Source organism: Fringilla coelebs (genome assembly GCF_963513975.1).
Source record: "Fringilla coelebs genome assembly, chromosome: 2".
NCBI classification, from domain to species: domain Eukaryota; kingdom Metazoa; phylum Chordata; class Aves; order Passeriformes; family Fringillidae; genus Fringilla; species Fringilla coelebs.
Genome location: NC_140029.1, coordinates 110,860,937 through 110,883,191, shown reverse-complemented (window position 1 = coordinate 110,883,191; position 22,255 = coordinate 110,860,937). Strand labels below are relative to the sequence as shown.

General features: G+C 38.3%; 1 protein-coding gene across 2 annotated transcripts in view; it reads right to left on the bottom strand.

Annotated features, from left to right (window-relative positions):
- Positions 1 to 2,677: 2,677 nt before the first annotated feature.
- Positions 2,678 to 22,255, bottom strand: part of CADM2 (cell adhesion molecule 2) — a gene marked incomplete at both ends in the record, with an annotated part of 565,681 nt that continues 546,103 nt past the window's right edge. For both annotated transcript variants that reach the window (XM_084226796.1, XM_084226797.1), the window contains 2 exons: positions 2,678 to 2,796; positions 4,381 to 4,506. In XM_084226796.1, coding sequence (XP_084082922.1) covers positions 2,678 to 2,796; positions 4,381 to 4,506 — 245 coding nt within the window. The remainder of the gene's footprint in view (positions 2,797 to 4,380; positions 4,507 to 22,255) is intronic.

Genomic DNA, 22,255 nt, shown 5'->3' with positions numbered 1-22,255 from the left:
TTACCACAAGGCCAATCCTGCTTTTGAAGGCCCTACCTGACCTTGGCTGGGTAATGGTTCAAGTAACAACCCTACTATTCAAGCGAGCTGGAGTTAGGAAGGATGAAGAAAGGCGTAAACACCATGCTGGTGGGGAATTCCACTGGAGCAAATAAGGCCCTCATCCAGGGAAGCACTTCGTTTTTAAGCATATGAACAGTGCCTTGTACTCCAAGGGAACTCCTCTGATGCCTGAAGCTATGAGCTTAAAAGCTTTGTTGAACTGGGCCCCAGGTCTTGAAATAAAATTTTGATACTGTACTACAGCTAATGTAACTTACTGCTGTGACAAGAACCCATATTTTTGGTATTAAACTGAATGACTTCCTTTGCCAGCCTTTTACATGTTTATGTTTTGAAAGACATGAATATCTTGTAAACCTATACTAGTTTTCAATGTGTCTAGTAGCACCTACCTGGTTCTCTCAAACTACCATATTATATTAACATATTATTGCATTTTTCCACAGATGGGTATGGAGTGAACTGTAAAAACAAGCATGCAATCACATCAATGCAGACTTATTTCTTTAAAATGTCATACTGTATATGATTTATTATGTTAACACTCAACCACATCATATTATTTATGTCTGTATATTTTGAAAAAAAGTGCTGCTTTGATTGACGTCACCCTTTTTTCTTAGAAATTAACAAGATAGATGCTTCAACAAAAACAATTAAAATACTCTAATATTGTCCTTAAAAGGTTTATATTCTTCTGATAAATAATCTGTCACAGCACCTTTATCTTCCATTTTAGCATACCACATGATGTCGTATTCCAAATTCTCCCTTCCCCACACAAAAATAAAATCCCAGGAGAAAGTCCTTTACAGCAGACCATCATGCTTTTATGCTTCACAAACACATCAGCCAGAGAGAAATACTTCTTTTGTCAAAGGTGCAAAACACAGGAGCAAAGCGAGCTCCAACTAGACTTAACTTGCGTTCTCCAGTGTAGAATCATTTCCAAGACCTGTTATGGCAACCTTTTCTTTTCATTGGAAGAGGAAATAAGCCGATGGGCTTACAGTGTTTTGTTGTCATATTTAAGAGCATGTGATTTTTCAGCTGTCAATTACACAAAAAAAAAAAAAAAAAAAATCAGAAATAATCCAAACAGAGACCTTCACTGTGGAGCTAAAAGCATGGCAGGAATTCTCTATCATTCACGGTGACATAAGTTTGTACCTCACAAAATGCATAGACAGGAATTTAATATAAAGAATTAGTCCATTTACTGTATACACAAAACATATATCTTTTGTTTTAACACTTCTATTTTTTCTTTTTTTTTCTTTTTTTTTTTTTTAAGTTTTTTTTCTTTTTTTTTTTTTTTTTTGGCAAACCAACAAAGAGAAGCAGCTCTGGAACTGCCAAATTAAAATTGAGAATTTTAGCAACTCAATAGTACTTTTTAAGGATAGTAATCAAATGTGGTTGTAATTTAAAACCTGAGGCTGTGCACTGGTTGTTAGCTTAAAACTACCTTTCCATATAACATTGTGCTTCCATTGTATAACAAAGAAAAAATTAACAAGAACTAGAAAAGTTTGCTGCTGAACAGTGCTAGGACATACAGACAAAAAAATACTAACACATGTTATCTACTCAGAATATTGATTTTGAGTCATATCTAAAGGGATATAATGGACATTAGAAAATGCTTACTTGTGACTGACTTAGCTATCGCCAAAAAAGTTGAATATGTACCAAATAATGTTTAATTGAATTTATTATATGCACTATATACAGATACTAAAATGCTTTGCAATTGTGCCCCATGAACACATCAAATTTGAGTAGGCAGGTGAGTTCATGTTTAGCAAATAAATTATAAAAACATAAATTACTCAGAAAGTTCTCTAATCTTTGTGATCCCAAAAGTCAATAAAAGGGCAGGACAAATTGTTTCAAAAGAAGCTCTTACCTAACTTTTCAGAATCTGTATAGCTACTCAGCATGTTTTTACCACTGAAACATGGTACTGTTGTCAAGGTACCATTTAAATCATAACAAAACAAAGCAAAACACCCCAAAAAATTCACTGGACTGATCTTTCCCCCCCCCAAATCCAAACATACGAGAAACTATACTAAACAGATTTCAATTTGTGTTTCCAAGGGCGTATGTTTCAAAAACAAGTTGCTTTTTGAATTATAGATAGACAGATATAAAATATTCTTTGTAAACCTCTAATCTTAGACTTAACATTTTCTGTAAGTAAATTAGGACCTTACCTAATAGTACTTGTTATGAATTTTGTTCTATGACATACTAATAGGGACATGATAAAAGAAAATTGGAAGAGAAAGCTGCATAACACTTAAATATGTAGAAAACTTGGATTAAGATGATGATTAACATTGTTAAGGCTGTATATTCAAGCACTGTATGTTAAGAGAGCAGTGGATATGATTTTTAGGCAATAAGAAATGTCCTGTTTTATGCATGATACTGTAATTATAGAATGATGATGTCAACAGCTGATTGTTGGCATAAACTGGCTACTTATAGCAGGTATGCGAGTTAATAAAGATAGCAGAAGATGGCAGAAATGAATTCTGAGAAATGATAGCCAGTTTTCTCCAGCAGTCAGCCTGATAAGTAAAACTCCAAGATTCTAGCTCTGCATCTAAATGAAATACTCTTTTTTCTCCTCTGCATTGACTTGGCTGCCTTCTGCATTGATAATGGCTGTGTCGGCATCAGGTGCATCTTCAGCTCCTTTTGCTTCATTTGTTAAATATGTTCCTGTAGGAATCAGTACAAGAGAAAAGAAAAGAAAAAGAGAATGATTAGGTTTTTTTTTTACACTGCATTCTAGGAAGTACATTTTAAACAATGTACTCCAATTTTTCAATTAATGAAGATTATTTTTACAGTTTTTAGTGTACATCATAAAGGTGTGCTCAACTTTCTAATTTGCTTAAGAAATATTTACACTGATACTAATACTGGTAAAGGCATATATACAAACTCTAGTATATCCACAACAAATTAAGGGAATATTTTAATAAAACTCCACTTTATCTAACTGCAGTAATATGCAATATATTTTTCAATTATAGAATAAGTGATAAAATCTTGGTTATTTCACAAAATAGCTATCCATCAAAAACAAAGCAATTTTGAAGACTTAGAGATTCATAAAAGTGCTTTTTTTTTTAATGGCTACTGATCATTTGTATTTCTGTTTTATCTTGATTGTATCTATGCTTTAATTTTATGGAATTGTATCATAGTAGATTCCAAGAATTACATAACTGAGGCAGTTTTATTAACTGAACCAACTCATATTATACTATCACAGCTATTTTTATGCTCTGGAAATGAATGAATGAAAAGAAGAAATGTGTAAAATAGTCAAATTTCCCTTTGTGAAAATTATTTATGCTGGCATAAGACGTACAACTGTTCATTCAGGAAAGTAAAACAAAAGAGACACACATTCACTGGCTCATTAAAAAAAATCTGATTTTCTCCTAGGTAGTACATCAAATTAAAAAGATGCTTTTTATCAATTTATGTTTGCTAGGTATATGATTATCCTATCTAAAATGAGAGTTACTGAATTAATACCAACCCTCATCTTCTCCTTTTTTCTTTTTTTTTTTGAGGGGTGTGGAAAGGGAATCAGCTGAGTTTTAGCAGTAGGCCTACAAGCTATACAAAGGTTAAATCTCAAGGAATGATTTTGGAACTAACTAGGTCAAAATCAAATCACAGAGAAGTCAGAAGTCAGTGTCAGTCTATTCCTGCTATCTTTAGTGGCAGAGGGGACTGAAAATGAAGGGACCAGAATTATAAAGGTAAAACCACAGAATAAAGTAAAACTAGCCCAAGGAATGAATCCCTTCTTCCAGAAGGATCATTGATGAACTGATTTGAAAACTGACTACTGGATTCTAATATTATCTTTTAAACATATACTTGAAATATTAGCAAAATCCTTTACAATGTAAATCTTGTTCACTCAAATCATATATATTCTGCTCAACTGATGCTGTAGTTAAAACTACAAGAACATGATGAGAACATGTAATCAAGTATCAGGAGTTAAGATGCAAAACCAAGGGGCAATCTTACCCCTTGGTCTCCCTAAATCACTGACTTATAAGGTGACCTTGGGCATGCACTAACTCCTTGTCCTTTGCCTTGGCCAGCCCACTGGAAAACTGATGAAAACTCACAGGGACTTCACTTGTGACTGGACTGAGAACTATCTTTTGTTCCAATCATTTAGCAGAGCGGGGGAAGATGAAAGGGCATGGCACTCCCAGGTCAAATCATGCCTTGCTTCCAAGAGTGACTGAACTTCCACAAAATGTGTCCTACCTTTATGTCTTGCCAGGTATCGACCAAGGAGAATTATAGAACATAATGTTACAAAGACAACTACAGCCACTATTCCTCCTATAAGAGCGTGATCAGGTCCGGTCTGTCCAGCCAAAGCATTTGGATCTAGAGGGAGAGACAAAAAAGAAAAAGTGGTACTACACAGAGAAAAAAGACAGAAAAATTCACAATACCAAGTTTTATAGTGATCATCCTGAAAATAGGGCATTTCACTCTTTAATATTCAGTACCGTTATTCCCACTTTTTCTCCCGGTATCTTATCAACAGCACAGTGCTGCTTGTATTCCCAGATTCTTAAAACCCTGAGGACATCACAGTTATGAAAAATATTACCCTATTCTTCTTTGGCAGAGGTTATTAAATGAAAAAGGTTCCTAGCTTTGTCCTAGTCATTTTACAACTGAAAACCTGGCCACGGCTATTTATAGAAGGAAAAACAAGGAAGTGAGAATTGGGGATCAGATAGCATCAGCAGAATAGTGTCTGCATAATACATAATTTATAGAATTGATTCTCAGTGGGGAACCCTTACATGTTCTCTTCCTCTCATTCCTATCCTCTTGCACCAGAAATAAAAAAGCAGATAAAGTGCAGCCGTGCCAAGTTCCTCTGTTCATGGCTGAGTCTGCATGGATTTGGTTAGATAAAGGTATCAGGCAACCTGAAACTCAGCATTCAGACTCAAGCATCAGTTTGTGAATTTACTACAAATGCTCAATTAACACCCAGTGTTACACCAAGCTGTAATAGATATCACAGAATCACAGAGTCAGCTGGGATGGAAAAGACCTTTGAGATTTCAAGCCCAACCAATGAAGTGACACCACCTTGTTGAGCAGTCCAGGGCACTGAGTGCCACATCCAGCCGCTTCTTAAACTCCTCCAGGGATGGTGACCCTACCACCTCCCCAGCCAGCCCCTCCCAATGCCCAATCACTTTCTGTGAAGAACATCTTCCCAACACCCAACTTAAACCTCTCTGGCACAGCTTGCACTTTGGTGTTGTTGGACCTCATGCTGTTCTATTCACTCCATTGACCCAGCCTGTCCAGGTCCCTCTGCAGAGCCCTCCTACCCTCCAAGAGATCAACACTCCCCCACAACTTGGTGTGATCTGCACATTTGCTAATGGCAGAGTGAATCAGCAGGTTCTATTTTCCAGCTCAGAGCACTGGGAATACTGTTAGATTCAAGTGTTCTGTGCTGGTCATTTGCCTGTTCTGTTGCAAAGAGACAATCATGGGAAACGACACAACTTTGGGGTGAGTAATTCCTCAGAGCTTTTAACAAAAAACCAGTAACCTGTGACTGTTGACTCGACAGGTAAGTGCAGAAGGTAAAATTTTAATCTGAGGATCATGACATGGTTTTTATTATAATGAAAATGCCTCTGATATGAAGTAATAGTAATTCTCTGAAGATGTTATTAGCATGTACTGTATGCTGCAATCATTCCACTCTCACTGCTTCAAGGGCATTTCCCTTGTAGGAGCTGTGTATGTTCTTCAAATAGTTTGCAAGCAAATCCTTCGCTTTGCAAAAGGGAAAGGCAGGAACAATATTTACACATAAAAGAGGGCAAATCTGTGAAGATGACAGAAAGGCCTCTGATACTGCTGAGGAGGTGTGAGTCCATAATACCATGATTACATTCTGCTGACCAGGACTGCTGTATGGCAGTAAGATGTATGGATACGTCTGGTATGGGAGTCTCATGAGGTGTAACAAGGCTAAGTGCTGGTGCTGCACCCTGGTCAGGGCAAATCCTGTTCTCAGTCCAGGCTGGGGGATGACAAATCCAGAGCAATCTGGCTGAGAAGGACTTGGGGGTGCTGGTGGGTGAGCTGGCCTTGTGCTCTTGCAGCCCAGAAAGGCAAATGTGTTCTGGGCTGCACCCAAAGCACTGTGGGAAGAAGTCAAGGGAGGGAATTCTGTCCCTCTGAGCCACTCTTCTGAGACCCCATCTGGAGAACTGCATCCAGTTCCGGGGTTTCCAGCACAGGAAGGACATGGACCTATGGAATGAATCCAGAAGAGGCCACCAAGTTGATGTGAGGGATGGGGCACCTCTCCTATGAGGAAAGGCTGAGAGTATTGGGATTGTTCAGCCTGGAGAAGACATGGCTTTTGGGTGACCTAATTGAGGCCTTCAAGTACCTGAAGGGAGCCTGCAAGAAAGATGGAGAGACACTATTTACAAGGGTTTGTAATGACAGGACAAGGGGAATAGCTTCAAACTAAAAGTAGGTTTAGAGTAGATTTTAGGAAGAAATTTTTCCTATGGGGGCAGTGAGGCACTGGCACAGGTTGCCCAGAGAAGCTGTGGCTGCCCCATCCCTGGAAGTGTTCAAGACCAGGTTAGATGGGGCTCGAGCAAGCTCGTCTAGTGGGAGGTGTCCCTGCCCATGGCACTAGATGATCTTTAAGGTCCCTTCCTACTCAAGCAATTCTATGATTTCAAGATCTACAAACGCACATGTATATAATGTTCCATAGATGAGAGAAAAAAATCCTGTTTTCCCTCCTTTTTGCAATCTGTGAAGCATTCTGCAACTACATTTTCAGGCTTGCTGGAGCACAGAGTGGTGTGGCCACTGGTACAGATTCGGTTCTGCTCATAACAGTCACTGGACTCATCTGGCAGGACTTTGTCACTTATTGCTGGCTTTCCAAGCTCCCACACCTTTCTCTTCTGGCTGCCACAAGGGCTTTGGGGAAGCTGGTCATAGCACTTCTGTGGATATGACGGCAAATAAAAAGTATTTGCCCTCAAAAAAGCTAGGAACACCTTATAAAGTCAGCTCTCCTGCACCCTTTTCCACCTCCACATCCTCCTGGCATGGTGTAGCTGGTGGTGGCACCACGCTGAGTACACATCACCACCCCAGCAGGACATAGGTTCCATTTTGGTCATTAAATCTGATCCCAAACCTTATGCACCAGCAAACTCACAGGGGAAGCAAGAGTGCTGAAGCATTGCCTTCCAAAGCAGGAGCTTGGAGCATTCAGCCTTCCTCTCCCTTGCCTTGCAGGGGCTTTGTGTTTTTGAGCAAGGAGGATGTGCTTGAGAAGATGGAAGGTGACAGCTTGCTGCAGGAATGTTAGCCCGCTTGAGCCATCTAGAATATTCCTCCTTTTGTGCGGCCTGTGGCAATGTTGAGTAAAGATCCTCCCTGCAGCAAAAGGGCAGGACCCATTTGGACTCTGAGGACCACCCATGTCCCCAGGCCCTGCAGTGTGTGACCTGCAGGAGATGCTCCTTGGCAGCACTGGGACAGGAGCAGCATAAACACGTTTTTTCCCACCAAAAACTGGCTCCAGCTGGTGTGCTGCCAGTAACAGTGAAGAATAAAAGGAGATCTTTGAAGGGATAATATACTTCCTGATGTAGGGCGTAATCCAGAGAAGGGTTAGCACAGAACTTTATCTACAGGCATTTTTGCAAAGCTGATTGAAGCGCACAGCCTTAGCTCAATACCCAGACTTACAAGGCATGTTCTCTGTGAGCTGTAATAAACATTACAGATAAAAATCCTCACAATACACTGAGATAAATACATCTCTGTGTTTTTATCTTCTGGTGTTTCCGACTCAGAGTGACTCACTTCTCTGACACACCTGCTGTGACTACAGGAAGTGACCCAAAAAGAGCCTCAACACAAGGTTTCCACCTATTAGTATGGATTAATGAGATTCTAATACTGTATAGGCTGAATTCTTTTAACATTAAAATTAATATAGGTATTCATTGGACTGCAAAAGTAGCAGCATGTTTTTTGCTCTAATTTCAACCTTGCTATCAAAGCCAGATTAAATTGGTTGGCATTGCTAGAGAAGTTTGTCCAGAAAAAAACCCCAAAACTTATACATAACCTATTACTACTATATTACCAGTGAACAATTCCTTTGTTAAAAAGGATAAAGGAAAAGAAGGAGAGAAAGGAAAAGATGGATGCAAAGGAAATAAAGATTCTTAAAAGTGGCCAACATTTTCTTGGGAAGCAAACCTTTTTTCCATCTCAAAATGAAAATCTGCACAAAATAAACAATATTCTGAACTGGAAGCATACCTCATGAATAAGCTCCTCATAGAAAAATAATGCTAGCATTAAATATACACATGCTCTACATTATGCATACAGAGTAATGCACTATACTTTTGCCTTTCATGAAATGACCTAAGCCCCATGAGTGAATTATAGATCTGGGGCTTTCTATAGTGGTATAAATAATTACTATTTCAAAATGTGCCCAAGCAGTATCTGAAAGACAGAAATACAGGGATTTGGAAGCTATATGTTTTTGTATTTTAGGTATACAGTGAACGTGCATAATCACTCAAGTGTTCTGGGCACAAGTCTTAGCAGCTGCCAATAAAGTTTCTGAAACCACTGACCACTTCACAGTCTGCTTTCCAAAAAGCAGAATACTATTTAGATTATGTTTAGATTCACATTTTAAGCTTCATGGACTTTACCAAGTAAATCCTACCCTGCCAAATGAAATATTAGGTATGCAACTGTGCAATAAATACTTATATTTCAGCTGTTTCTATTAAAAAAAAACAAAGAAGGAAAAAAAAGAGAAAAGATTACACTGTTACTGTTTCAATACCTACTAGTTTTTACTGCATGAGCACAGGCAGCTACAGTACCCATGGCCTGAAACAGTGGAATTACAATTTCGCAATCAGACTAATCTTCAGAGATCAGTTATCCTTTGATGAAACTAAGAAAATCTTATAAAAACATAGTGACACAAAACCTCACTATACTCTTTTATTTGCTCTTTCCCCCCTCCCCCAATTAAATTTAGAAAACTTCTTCAAAATAGTGATTGTCAATGCTGTGAAAATATACCCATTTTCAGCTTTTGGAGTTTCCCTGTTACTGCTTGTTCACAAACTGTGAATACACTTAAATTAAATAACATACATTTAAATTAAATAATACTCTTAAAATGACTAAGGGGGGGGAAAAAAAAGCACAATTTTTTAACAGATGAAACACATCAGATAAACCTTAGACCTAATAAATAAGTAGATATGTGCTTTTTATGACCTGCTGACAAAGTTTCAATGTAGAATATTTTAATATGAATTCACACTTTAGTTACGTAGAGAAATTTTGGAATAGTTTTTCATGCTTTTGCATAGTGTATGTTAATTATTCACCTAATTTCAGTTTCTTCGTGCATAAGTTTCCTTCTTATTTATGCAGAGTTGACTTGAGTGAGCAGGCTGCAGGAAAAGGTCAGATAACCCTTTTCTGAGCAAAGGCAAAACAAGCACATTTATGAATGCTGAAATGGCATATTTTGGGGAATATGTTCTCAAGTAGCCCTCTCTTTTTCAGAACTTTATCAAGATGCATTTTTGGCCCATATGGTGAAGCTTTAAAAAAATCACTCCGAGCATGAGATGACCTATGTTTTGAGGCATCCAAAATAATAATTTGTTTTGACCATTTCTACTATACAAAAAATTGGAATTATCTAATTTGCTGTGGAGCTTAAAGAGCATTCACAAAGTGAAGAGTTATTAAGTATATGTATAATTCATAAATTACTGTTCCTTAAGGCTGGGAAAAGAAAGGGCTGTCCCATTTCTCACAGAAGTATGGAACCACCAGCCTACAGTCACTTTTACTGATTTCATGAATAATCAAATGCTGTTGCAAAGTAGAATTACTCCAATAAGGGCTCCTGTGGCATGGCTCCGTGTTACAATTTATATGGCAGAAAAATCTGTTCAAATGACTCCTGATTATTTCCCCATATTCAGGGACTTGCTATAACCCTCAGTACAACTCACTAGTATTTCATGTTTTTGCAAAGAGCTATTGTTTTAAGTGCTTTGCTCAAATCAGATCAGTAAAGCAATGTGCATTTTAGGGTGGGAAACCCCAAAAAGTACAAAAATTAAATAAAGAGCTCTGTCTTATTTGAAAAGCTGTTGAAACAGTGCAGGTGAGTGTGAGAATGAGTGGTGGGAGACTGTAAAGATTTCTGGAGAAAATCTAGCAAGGAGCCTCAAATCATGAGATTTCTAAACCTGCACTGCTTTGAAGGGTCCTAAGCAGCAGAGACCAAACTGCAACAACTATGGGGGGAGAGTAGTAAGAGGATTTCTGAAGTCCATCAGTGAATGTAAATTGCATTAAAAATATTCCCAAGTGAATTTTTTTTCTTCATATCAGCTTAATTTTCCAAGGAGATGAGAGCTTGTGTGAATATTCTCTTCCACTCTGTTCAAATTACTTTTGAACTGTGGTTCCATTACAACAAGTTTTAAGAGACAGTAAAGAACTTAAGAGTCTTGTTTTCTTGTAACTAACCTGAGAGGACAGATTGCAGCAGGGGCTCAGAGCTTATTAGATATCAGGCAATGTATAGGAAGGATGCCTTTATAAAAGCCCTAATAGAGATAAAAGCTTCCGTGAAAATCTCTGCCTGAGAATCAATTTTTCATTAGAGGTTTCTCTCCATTGCAAATACTTTGGTGTCCAGTGGCACAGATCCTGTTTGAAGTTTTCACATGGCTAGGTGGCATTTATAACCTCTGAGCCCTTGCTTCCTCACATTTTTCTCCTTTCCCCAAAGCCCACCCTTTGTGCTTCTCTTCCTTCTTGTCTCAGCTCACACTGCAGTGTTTCCATAATTCAGTTAAAAAGCCACAAGGCACAATCTCATGGAAACCAGAGAAGATTTCTTTCTGCAGCTTATGACACAAACTTGGGTCCTGAAATGTATTCAGAACTAATGTCATTGCCAAGATTTAGCCATAGGGTTCATAAAATATTTAATTGTCCCACCAAGGCAAGTTTGGGGGGAGAAATAGTAAAATTTAAGAACAACCAAAACAAACAAGCTAAAAAAACCCAGCAAACCAAAAACCTCGAAACAAAAACCTCAAAACAGAACCTCAAAGATCTGGTTTTACATCAGTAGGAAAAAAGACTAGAGTGGGAATTGTACTACATTATGGACAGAAGGTTAGACTGAAGTGATAGCTGACAAGGTATTTGCCTTAGGAAAAGTGGCAGAAGTGCTCTCTGTGATAAATGCTGTAAGTTAGAATTTACCCATTTTAGCATCTTAATTTGGGCACCCCAGAGTTCAATTTCTCTTGCATGGCCTGGAAGGCTGAAACAGGTGTTTTTAATCTCTTTTAGTAATATACTACCAACCACTAAAGTACATGTACGCCAAAGTTGTGAAACTATTGTTAAGAGGGAAAAGAAACTTTCTGCACCTTCATTTAAATTGCAAAGAGCAGCTGCCCAAAGGGGCTGGTTGTGAAATTTGTTGAAAATGCATTCTGTTATTAACCAATTCTGAACTTAAAATATGTGACAAGCTTCTTTATCCTTCAGTGCCTGAAGCAAAGAAGAACAAAACATTGCACTAATATACAGCACGTATAAACTGCTATTTTAATAGTAGAACATCATCAACCATAGCAAAGACAGCAGAAAAAAATACTTCTAAACCTTCAAAAGAATTGATGGCCTTTTCTTCCCATGCTACTGCAGTAGCACATTTGGTCCATTTTACCTCTAAGTGGCTGAATTTTACATACATTCCTATTAAGAAGAGCCTACATCCCAGAAAGATACAAGTCCCATACTAATATTTCAGCAGCTGAAACCACAGCTCCTTTCGAAGAGCTCCTGTTGTTCTCATGAAGCCCAGACTTCTTTCAGAGGAGAGAAAAATGCAAATGTGTCCTGATATGTATTTGTGAGCAGGTAGCCCTTGTCAAAGTGAATAAAAGCATTACCCATACCTATTTATTTTGCAAATGTATTTTTTTTTAATGCTTAGAAGAGAGCTGTATACCTACAACATTAAGATGAAAAGTTTAGCAACATTTGTCAGGGTCCTTAGAGCCTTGCCCCATATTTTGTGCCTGTGTCATTGACACAATTTTTTAGATTTTTTTTTCCTTTCTCTTTTTTTTTCCCCTTAATGCTGCTGTAAAAGCTCCAGTTTCCTGAAGGGAACAGTTCCTCTAATTAGAGCACATAAAAGACTTTTCCTATTGACAACAATATATTTTTGGCTGTCAATAAACTCATTAATTGCTTCAGACTTTGTCTTAGGAAAAAAAGAACTGAAATCTGCAATGTTTTCCCTTCCTCTTATTTTCAGTAAAGGATAATTAAGTCAATTCTGGGTTTGAAGAAATACTTGTCCATCCAGCTATAACTTCTGTAGGCTGAAGAAAAAGGGACAACTGGCACAGATGACATGAAAATTTCCTGTTAAGTCGAATGAGTCAACTGTTCCAGCATTTTAATTTTCATTTTCTTCTGAAGTTCCAGAATGCTCAATGCCTTCATTGCAGTAAAAAAAGATTGAACTTTGGAAACATCCACCTATTAGATACTTAAAAAAAAAAACAAACAAAAAAAAAACCAACAAAGAAGAACCTACCTCTATCTAGAAAAATGAGAATCATGACTTTGCGAGAAAAAACACATTTCAGAAGTGTCATCTTTCTTTTGATGACTTTCCATCAATTACTATAGGAAGATCCCTGCTCTTGGTATTCTTTGTCAAAAAAGACCAGAGACCAGATGGAGTTAGTGTGCACACAGCTCCTTTTCCTGTCGCCAGAAGTTAATTATTTATATAAATAATAAACCATCCTCTCATTAATACAGAAACTGGAGATGCCACTTTCTTCTCCCTTTCTTTGAGTATCTTTAATCTGTGGCATTTGGTTACTTCCCAACTTCCCACAGACCTTGATTTGCTGGAGAAAACATGACTAGGACATGTGGGAAGGGAGTGTGGCACCTGTGCTCTGTAGAGCTGGCTGGGCATCTGCTGCTGGCTGCCATCACAGGGGCTGGGGCCAGACTCACATGGTCTCTGGCAGTCTCAGCATTCACATTTCAGGAGAAAGCAACTCATTATTACCATAATACATGTTAGGAATTATGGGGAGATGGCTGAGAGAGTGATCATTCAAAGCACTAAAGGGATCATTTAAAGCTTCCTCTGCTAACTGAAGGAAACCCCAAGAGCTAAAGCCCACTGGAAAGAGGCCTAAATATTTCCACTGTGGATTTTCTGCCACCTTGTTTTCCATGCTATCTGTTACATGAACCCTCTCACTGATTGCTTCTCAGAGCTAATCAGTATCACTGCATAGCTCAAATAATAAATACCACCACGAGTAAGCAGTGGGAGAATGACATACTTTCAGTCAAGAAATGGCATGAAACAAATGGATGGGGAGGATCAGGAGAGAGAGAGATTGAGAGAGAGAGAGAGAGAGAGAGAGAAAGCTGGTCCTGATGGCAGAAGTGGGGGAGAAGTTTTGTCATCAGTAAGGCAGAGCCACACATGTAAAGTTAGTTGAGAACAGGTAAGGATGGGTAAAGATCAGAGAGGCAGCAACAGATTCACAGTTGTACAAGGTACATTGTACTGAATATGTTCATGAGAGTTTTAGAACCAAGAAGGGCAGATTTAATTTAATTGAAGAACAGCTCTAATTAAAAGTTAGTTCTGTGGTGGAAGAAAATCTATTGTTCAAATGAATTCTTTATGCTTGTCATACTATTTTTTTTCTTACCAAATCAGATTAGACTAATTATAAGCCTATAATGACATCAAAACACCCCAGTAAACCAGCCACTTACAGCCAGAATCTGACACCTTATTCAGGCTGAACAGCAATTTAATCTGTCATGGGACTACTCAGTATGAGTAACTGCAATAGAAGAGCCTCTTTGGCAGTTAATAGTATATTTTATCTGTCAATGTATCTCCAGATTATCCATGCATACTTGTGGTTAGGGTAGTAACTGATCCAAAAGTGGATGTTGACTGATCCAGCTCATCTCAGAAAGAGAGATGTGAGAGACATTAGCAGAGATAGCCTGCTGTAATGCACAGACTAACAGGAACAAGGGGTAAATTATTTATAAGGTCAGCACCACCATTAATATGTGAGGCATCTTCTATAGCTGCTCTAATTAAGGCACAAAATCTTATAAAATTCATTGTGACAATGGCAACATCCATTTGTGAAGTTCCTGCCCAAGAGATAAATCTACCTTCAATTTGTTTGAATTTTTTCCTTGTGGTTTAATTGAATGCTATCCCTTCTTTATATGCCAACCCTGTACTAATGGAAACAAAAATATTTTCCCCTTTTAATAATGACATGCTTGATGGAATTCAATATCTTAACCAAATTCTCCTCTGGGAACATTAAGCCTGTTGTTTTCAGATGCCTTTAAGTTAAATACCATCCAGCTATTAGTAAGAGATTGTTTGCTCTTAAAGCCATCGATTGGTAATGGGTTTGCTAAGAGTAACATTGGTCTTTGCTTTCCTAAAGGCTTTCTGCATTCATAAAAAAATAAAGTTACATAGTCTTTGGTTTATGGGACTCTTTTTTTTTTTTTTTTAAACTTGGCAACATGCATTAATTTCCAGCAGCATGATCTCCACTGTCAGCAGCACTAGCTGTAACACACCCAGATTCTACCAAGGGGGTCACATCCCCACCAGTCTGCAGCTGACAGATTCATTTCCTACCTTCTCCTGAGACAGCAACGAGGACTGAGAATCCAGAGGTCCACTGTAATTACTATGTATATTTCAGATTAAATAAATGTGATAAAAACCTCCATCTGGCTGTTGATCAAATGTGCAGAGGCAGGCTGATTTTCAGTGACATATTACAATATGTCTCTTGTAACAGTCCCTAATGCCAGCCTGTAAATTACTTACATTTGGGATTACTTGACTACGGCAGACAGAAATATTACTCACTGTTAAAGTGCTGCCTACTGGGAGCAGGGGGAACGTGGTCTAATCTTAAAGCTGTTAAGCAAGGCATTAAGAAATAATGGGGCCATGTTTATTTTACTAAATGCTGATTGTGCTCACACTGTTTGAAGATGGCAGACCCAATTTAATAGCAGCCTGAGCTTGTTCCAGATGCTGGAAAGCTGCAGAAAGTCTAACACTGGGGAAATAAGTATCAGTAGTGTTCTAGAGGAAAACTTTAAATATCAGAAAAAACCTGCAAAATATGTCAATAGTTTCAAATTATATACTATCTGCAGAAAAGAAAATAAAATTTAAGTAGTTCAGGGCCTTCCATTTAAGAGAAATCCCAACCAGAAACTTCAAAAATAAAATAACACAAATTTCATGGAAAAAATAGACAATGAAGCTGCTATTTCACGATTTACTTTACAGCTCTCCTTGCAATGGTGGCTGCAACATGCAGGCAGTCAAAATTTAGTACAGTACTGAAGGTCTTTTAAAAACTTATGGTAAGAAAGAAAGATTGGGAAAAAAATGCCTGGTAGATATTTACAGAGCAACTAATTGTGGTTTGAAGGGCTTATCTTATGATTTACAGCTTCTTGAGCTTTATAGCTCATATATCAACAAGAAAAATAATTCAGAATTGAGAATAAAAGGCTTCTTAAAAAAAAAAAGAGCCAAATATCATCTCCTAGTCAAAGGATGGATATTTCTGGTCTACCCTATTACATTGTCATGGTTCTTATTGCACATTCATTCTGCCCAGAAAGTGTAGCAGGACACTCTGTATAAATCAAGGAGAGTATTGGCCTTGTAAATTCTTGCTCTAAAGATGAACAAAACACCCTTGCTGTTGTACAGCTCTTAAAAGAACAGCATCTTTGTACTGCAGTGGTTAAAATTTGTTTCCAACTAGAATATGTCCAGAAAAAATTTCTGGGAGTCATTATGAGCCTAAGAAAAATCAAGAAATATTCTTCTCATCTCCTATGTGATCATTCCAACAACTTTTCCTTTCTTTCCCTACTCAGTTCTTATTTTAACTGCATGAGATTTGCTATATAAACCCTTCACCTTAAATTGTCTCATTAGCCTGCATCACTTAGCATCCACTCTTACTTAACTGAAGTGGTTCATTAAATGACATTTCCTTTTAAAAGACCTCTAAAAAGTTAGTCCTCCCTTTAGGAAGTCAAGAAGACAAATTGTGAAAGTAGGAAATCATGTGCTAAACAAATCCGGAATTAACACAACTTTTCCAAATGCCACTGTTGAGAAACTTTACTTCTTTCCTTCCTTTCCTTCCTTCACGTTATAGCCATGTAAAGGACATGATGCTTCTCTCTGAAGTATTCTGACTGCTGAAACTGATTAAAAATAAAGATGCCCTTCAAAAACATCATGACATCCTCTTTGATGCAGAAGCTTTTGTTAGTCAGTGAAATTTTGGATATAACTATCTAACCAACATCTCTAACCATACCATTCCCGACATGCAAATAGCACACGCTACATTCAGCTGAAAACCAGAAATTGTTTCTGAGAGCTGTGAAGCCAAGTGTGGGTATTTCAAGGGTGTTACAGCCTTTAGTTCAGTAAAACATGTAAGCACATTTTGAGACTTAAACATGATTTAGTGTTTTTGTAGATTTGGAACTGGGCTGTTAGACCCCAGCTCCAATTTACAAGACACTGGCTAGAGGAGACACAGGCAAGTAAAGAAACAGCTGGAAATCCTTGAGCTGTGAGAAGCAGTGCTTTTAGCCTTCTTTGCCTTCTGGAAACCTTGAGCAGGCTGCTCCTCCTCCCATGGAGTTGAGATTCATGAATTCAGAGCTCATTGCGACACGTCTGGGTCCAGCGCCAGCGGCAGCAGCGAGCCCGTGGCGCTGAGCAGAGCAAAATCACAGAGTCCCCCTTGCTGGGAGCAGCCTCTCATCAAAGCCCTGCTCCTGTCACCTGGGCCAGGGAGGCAGCACGGGGCCTGTTCCTTCAACATCCATTTTGATACTTAAGGTGGAAAGGGGTTTTTTGCACTTCACGGCCGAGCAAAATCATGCAACCTTGCGCTTGCTGTGCTTGGACTGCTCACAGCAGCACCTAAGGCCCAGAGGGTGGGGAGGTGCTCCTCCAGGACATCATGCTGGTGGCACCCCTTGAGAGCAGGTTTTTCAGGGAATAAGCATGGAAAATCAGATTGAAATCCTTGCCATTCAACAAATGCCTTGAAGTGTGCTTTGGCAAAGTGTTCTCTTTATCTGAGCCTCAGTTCCTCTGAAACAAAGTGAGTCTCAGGAACAATGTATTACTTTGACTCTCACAAGGAATTATAAAAGAATGATTTTAGATATCACTGGTAAAGTGATATCTAGTAAAGTAGTACTGGTAAAGCAGGCACATCACCTGCCTTTACACACAATATTCTATATAATAGTGTTTTAAAACATTTGAAATGAACATCTGTGAGTTTAATTTTTACTAAGCTTTTTGTTTGAGATATATACATATATATATCTTTTCTTTCTTGTATAAAACAAAACTGAGTATCTCTTATTATGATTTTGCATAATGAAGAAATTAAAAGCTAAATGCTTTTGTTTCAGAGAGGTGAGACTGAACAAGACACCCTCATGCAGTTACTCCACTGGAAGTAATTAACACCAGATAACTGATAATGATAAAAATAAACAGAAATATGGGAATAAGCCAGAAATAGGATGACTCTATTTCAAGATTATGGAAACAAACTCAGAAGTATTAGGGATGCTGTGTAACATTGTTAAACAGGTCAACATGAACCCTTGGGTTCATAAACCACCTTGAACTTAATAGGAAAGGATGTTCCATTTTAATAATAGAATCATGGAAGATGTATGTCAGCTGATACAAGAAGGTACCATGGAATTAATATTTAAAACAATGAACAGCTATACTCTCCTGGCTTCAGTTTTCTTTTTCATCCCAGTAATGTCTACTTTCCCCACAAGTGCTAATAATTTATGCATTACAGTTAAACTTAGAAAATTATGATTAAATGTCTTTCTATTTAGTTACACAAAGTTACCTAAAATCTCAGGGGAGCAATCAAATATTAAATGCTTTATTTGTATGCTAATCAAATGCAGCTACACAGTTTGGAACTTCAAAATTACATGAAGCAATCAAACCTGCATCTAGTGGTCAATGTTTGGACAAGTGGAACAATAAGATATCATTGCCATTTTTGTCATCACTGAGCAACAAAAGCAACCACAACAGTCACAAAAAAGAGCCATAAAATATTAATGTTTCAGAATAACGTGTGCACAGGTAGAGTGACTTCTCTTAATAAGTGACCATTCTGGCATGAACAAGTTAGATATTTATAGAGACCATTGTGTCTTTCATTGCTGCCACATGGTTAAATCTTCATGGATAAGCTTCATAAACCACTATTGTTCCAAAACTTACCATGACTGTACAGGTATAAGCCATAATACAATATATTTCACACAATGAATGAGGAGATGCTGGGAGAATTACATGCTGAAGGAGAGAGAGCTGAAGGAGAAAACACTCTTGCTGTCTTCTACTACAGGGGAAGGAGAAGAGATTGTGGATCCAGGCTTTCGTTAAAGGTGGGCAAAGAAGAGAGGCAATGGACACAAGCTGGAACATAAAAAGCTCAAACTAGCTGTCAAGAAATCCTTATTCACCACAAGGATGGTCAAACTCTGGAACAAGTTACCCAGAAATTTTGTGGGTTTTCCATGCATTGATATATGAAAAAATTCACCTGAATGAGGCCCTGAGCAATCTGATGGATCACAATCCTGCTCTAAGCTGAGCTTGGACCAGCTGATCTCCAGAAGTCTGTTAAAACTTCTATCATTCTCAGTTCTAAGAAATGGGCCATAAGACACCAAAATGAAAAATATATGCAAAAAAAAACCCGAAAAAACCAAACCAACAGTTTTCTGCATCTTAAAATGAACAGTTAATAAATAAACTGGCATCCAGGAGGATGCCAAGATCCTGCTACTGCTTTAGGTCATGCTGTTCTTTCTGTGTTGTCTTACACTGTTGCAATCACTATCATATCCATAGTGCAAAAATTCAGAAGGCTTCAGAATTACTTTTTTCCTCTATTCTAGTGATGGACACACATGAATCAGGGAGCAGGAATTCGCAGAAAACCTTAGAAATTGTACCACAGAAAGGAGGTGTATGTTAGTAGAGGAAAACTCTGTGTGATATAAAGGGCCTTGTCTTCCGGTCACATTTTTTTTCTTAAAATAATCTGGTTTTAATCTCACAAACAGGGTCTCAGAATTCTAGGGGAAAAAACCCCAAAGCAAACAAACTGTAAATTCTACACCAGATTATTTCAGAGAATGTTTTACACAGCATTATACATAATGAGAATGTCAGAGATCAGCAAACTGTTCCAATGGACTTTCGATCAAATTATGTTTACAATTACTTAGAGGTTAGATTTGCAAAGAAATGAGCTGACATTTCAGCATTCTGAGGCAATTGCAGTATTTTCAGTCAGGATTTCAGTTTTATGGCCAGCTTGACAAAACTAGTGTAATTCTGTTTTCCTCAGGTCTAGCTAGGTTTATTTATAGTGAGGTCAACTCATTTGAAATATCTTGCATCGCTTTACTCAGTAGAGAAATTGTCATGCAAGTAAAACTCTGGATGGTGGTGTCTCTCTGTAATAGTAGGAAGTAAGAACCAGCAACCACAGAAATTGCTTCTCTGCCTGTAAGAGTTGATATTCAATGCACAAAACATTTTGTAGATAAAAATAAACTGAATCTTATCTCCATGTAATAACAGTGAGCATGCATTTTTCAAAGTATACTGCAGACCCCAAACACAGCGGGGGATCCGATGGAACTACCACATGGAAGCCCTCATCTAACAATCTGACAACTAAATACATGCTCCAAATCTTCTCCCCAAACCTGAGGAGATAAAAATCCTGTTGCAAAAATTCTGGCCTGAAATTTCTCTCTCCCCTGAGTTTCCTGTGGGAACACATTCTGGAGCGCATCAGCCATCTCTCTTTTTCTTCCACCTTCCCATATCCCTTTCTCCGGTGACATGACTTCAAGGAGAGGAAAATTTCACAGAACATCTGTTAATGATATTGTGTCCCAACTCTATTTAGGACTGTGCTCACACAGTTTTCTGTGTCTCCTGCCTTCCACAGCTCTCTCTCACTATCCTTTTCCTCTGCTACTTTTCCATGAAAGATGCTTGTACTGCTTCAGCAATGCTGTCATTTAAAATTACTTCAGCAGTGTCCCAAGTATCTCCACAACTCCTGTTATTGCCTTATTATTTTGTTTCTGTCACTTTCTGCTATTGTTTTGGTAGTGAAGAACTTTTCCTGGTCCCACACAAGTAGGCTCCATGAGACCCCTGGCAATTTTTTTTTTCTATTCAATGTGAATGCGTACTCAAGATGAGAAGCAAATGGACATTTAAGTATCTTTAGTACATCTTCAGGCAAATTTGAGCAGCAAAGTCATGAAGAGTGTTCACAGAAGAGTGGCTTAAGCCATTTAAAGGACAGCAAGACAAATGCATCCGTGAAAATACATCCTTGGATAACTGATATGCTGTACTGCACATGCCTAGAGGCAGCATGCCTTTTTTTCCACCTGTGGACCTGCCAGCCCCAAAAAGTTGTTTTAAATTTGCAAAGTAGGTATCTCTAGCCCTAAGTTGCCTGAGGGCTCAAGCAATTAGTTTTACCTCAAGAGTGCTAAATACGCACTTGAAAACACTGAATTCAAACCAAAATGTTCTAACCACAGTTATTTTATTCAAGATGCAACATGAAGGGGAACAGAATCATTATGTTTCGCTAGGGATGTAGAAGTTAACAAAAATATTAAAATAAAAACAATTCCTTCATGCACAAAAGAGAGTGAAACCCCCTGAAATACTAAGGGAACCACCACAACAAAATCACATGTCAATTACACTGACATTACATGACCACCTTTGCACTAAGAGACAGAAATGAAGTCCCCAGAAATGGACAGTGATGTTTTGGGAGAAATAGGTCTTTGTGACTTTAATTTAACAAAAAAAAACCCCACCCCTTTTGAGTGGAACTGTCTTGGAGCATTGGATAAACACAGGAGTTACTGTTGGTGCCTAGAGAGGCACCCTAGAACAGAGGCTAGACAGAGTTAAAGGAATAAAGTAGGCAGTTATTAACAGGCATTCAAAGAACACACCTTGGGCAGTACAGGAGCCTGGCCGAGGCTACACCAAAGACAGATGATGGGTCATGAGTTTTCACACTTTTATAAGTTTTGGTCCATTTGCATACTGGAGTTAATTGTCCAATTACAGCTTCAGGTTATGAAGTCCCATCCTCCCAGTTTGCTCTCCTCAGTTCTCTGCTGTTTACACTTTTTGGCCCTTTTTGATGCCTGCAATGATGGCCTTTGTCCTCAGACTGGAAAAAGGATTGTTTTGTCTGACTAAACTGTGAAGAGAACTTCCTAACACTTTATATGTAGTTCAGAGTCACACACTAATGCAGTATAGAATCTGAAAAAAATGAAAGCTAAAACTTAAGGCATCACTGTACCCAAAGACCTCTTGAAATGCCTCATTCAGCACTGACCTCCCCTTCTCTAGCTGGCTGCCTAGCATCAGGCACTGACTGTCTCCTTGGCTTTGTCCTCATTTAACTGGTTTCACCTACAGAAACAAATTCCTCCTGGGAAAATGACTCAGAAGATGGATGCAGTGACACATTCCCTATTTCATCTCCCTTTGGTGAGATGAAATAGTGCAAGTGCACACTGACCAGCAATGGTGTGATTTAGTCTTACCCATGATCAAAATGTTCCAGAACTCTTAACAAGAAATAAACTACAGCCAGCAGAGTGGTTCCTTAACAACAGCTCACCTGTAAATGAAGTGGAACGTGGAACACTGTATTTGAAGATATCCCACGTGAAGCACATGGCATCATCAATATGCTCCTCTCCTTTCTGTAATGATTAGTTTGATGCCTCACTGTGCATTCAGGAGAATACATTC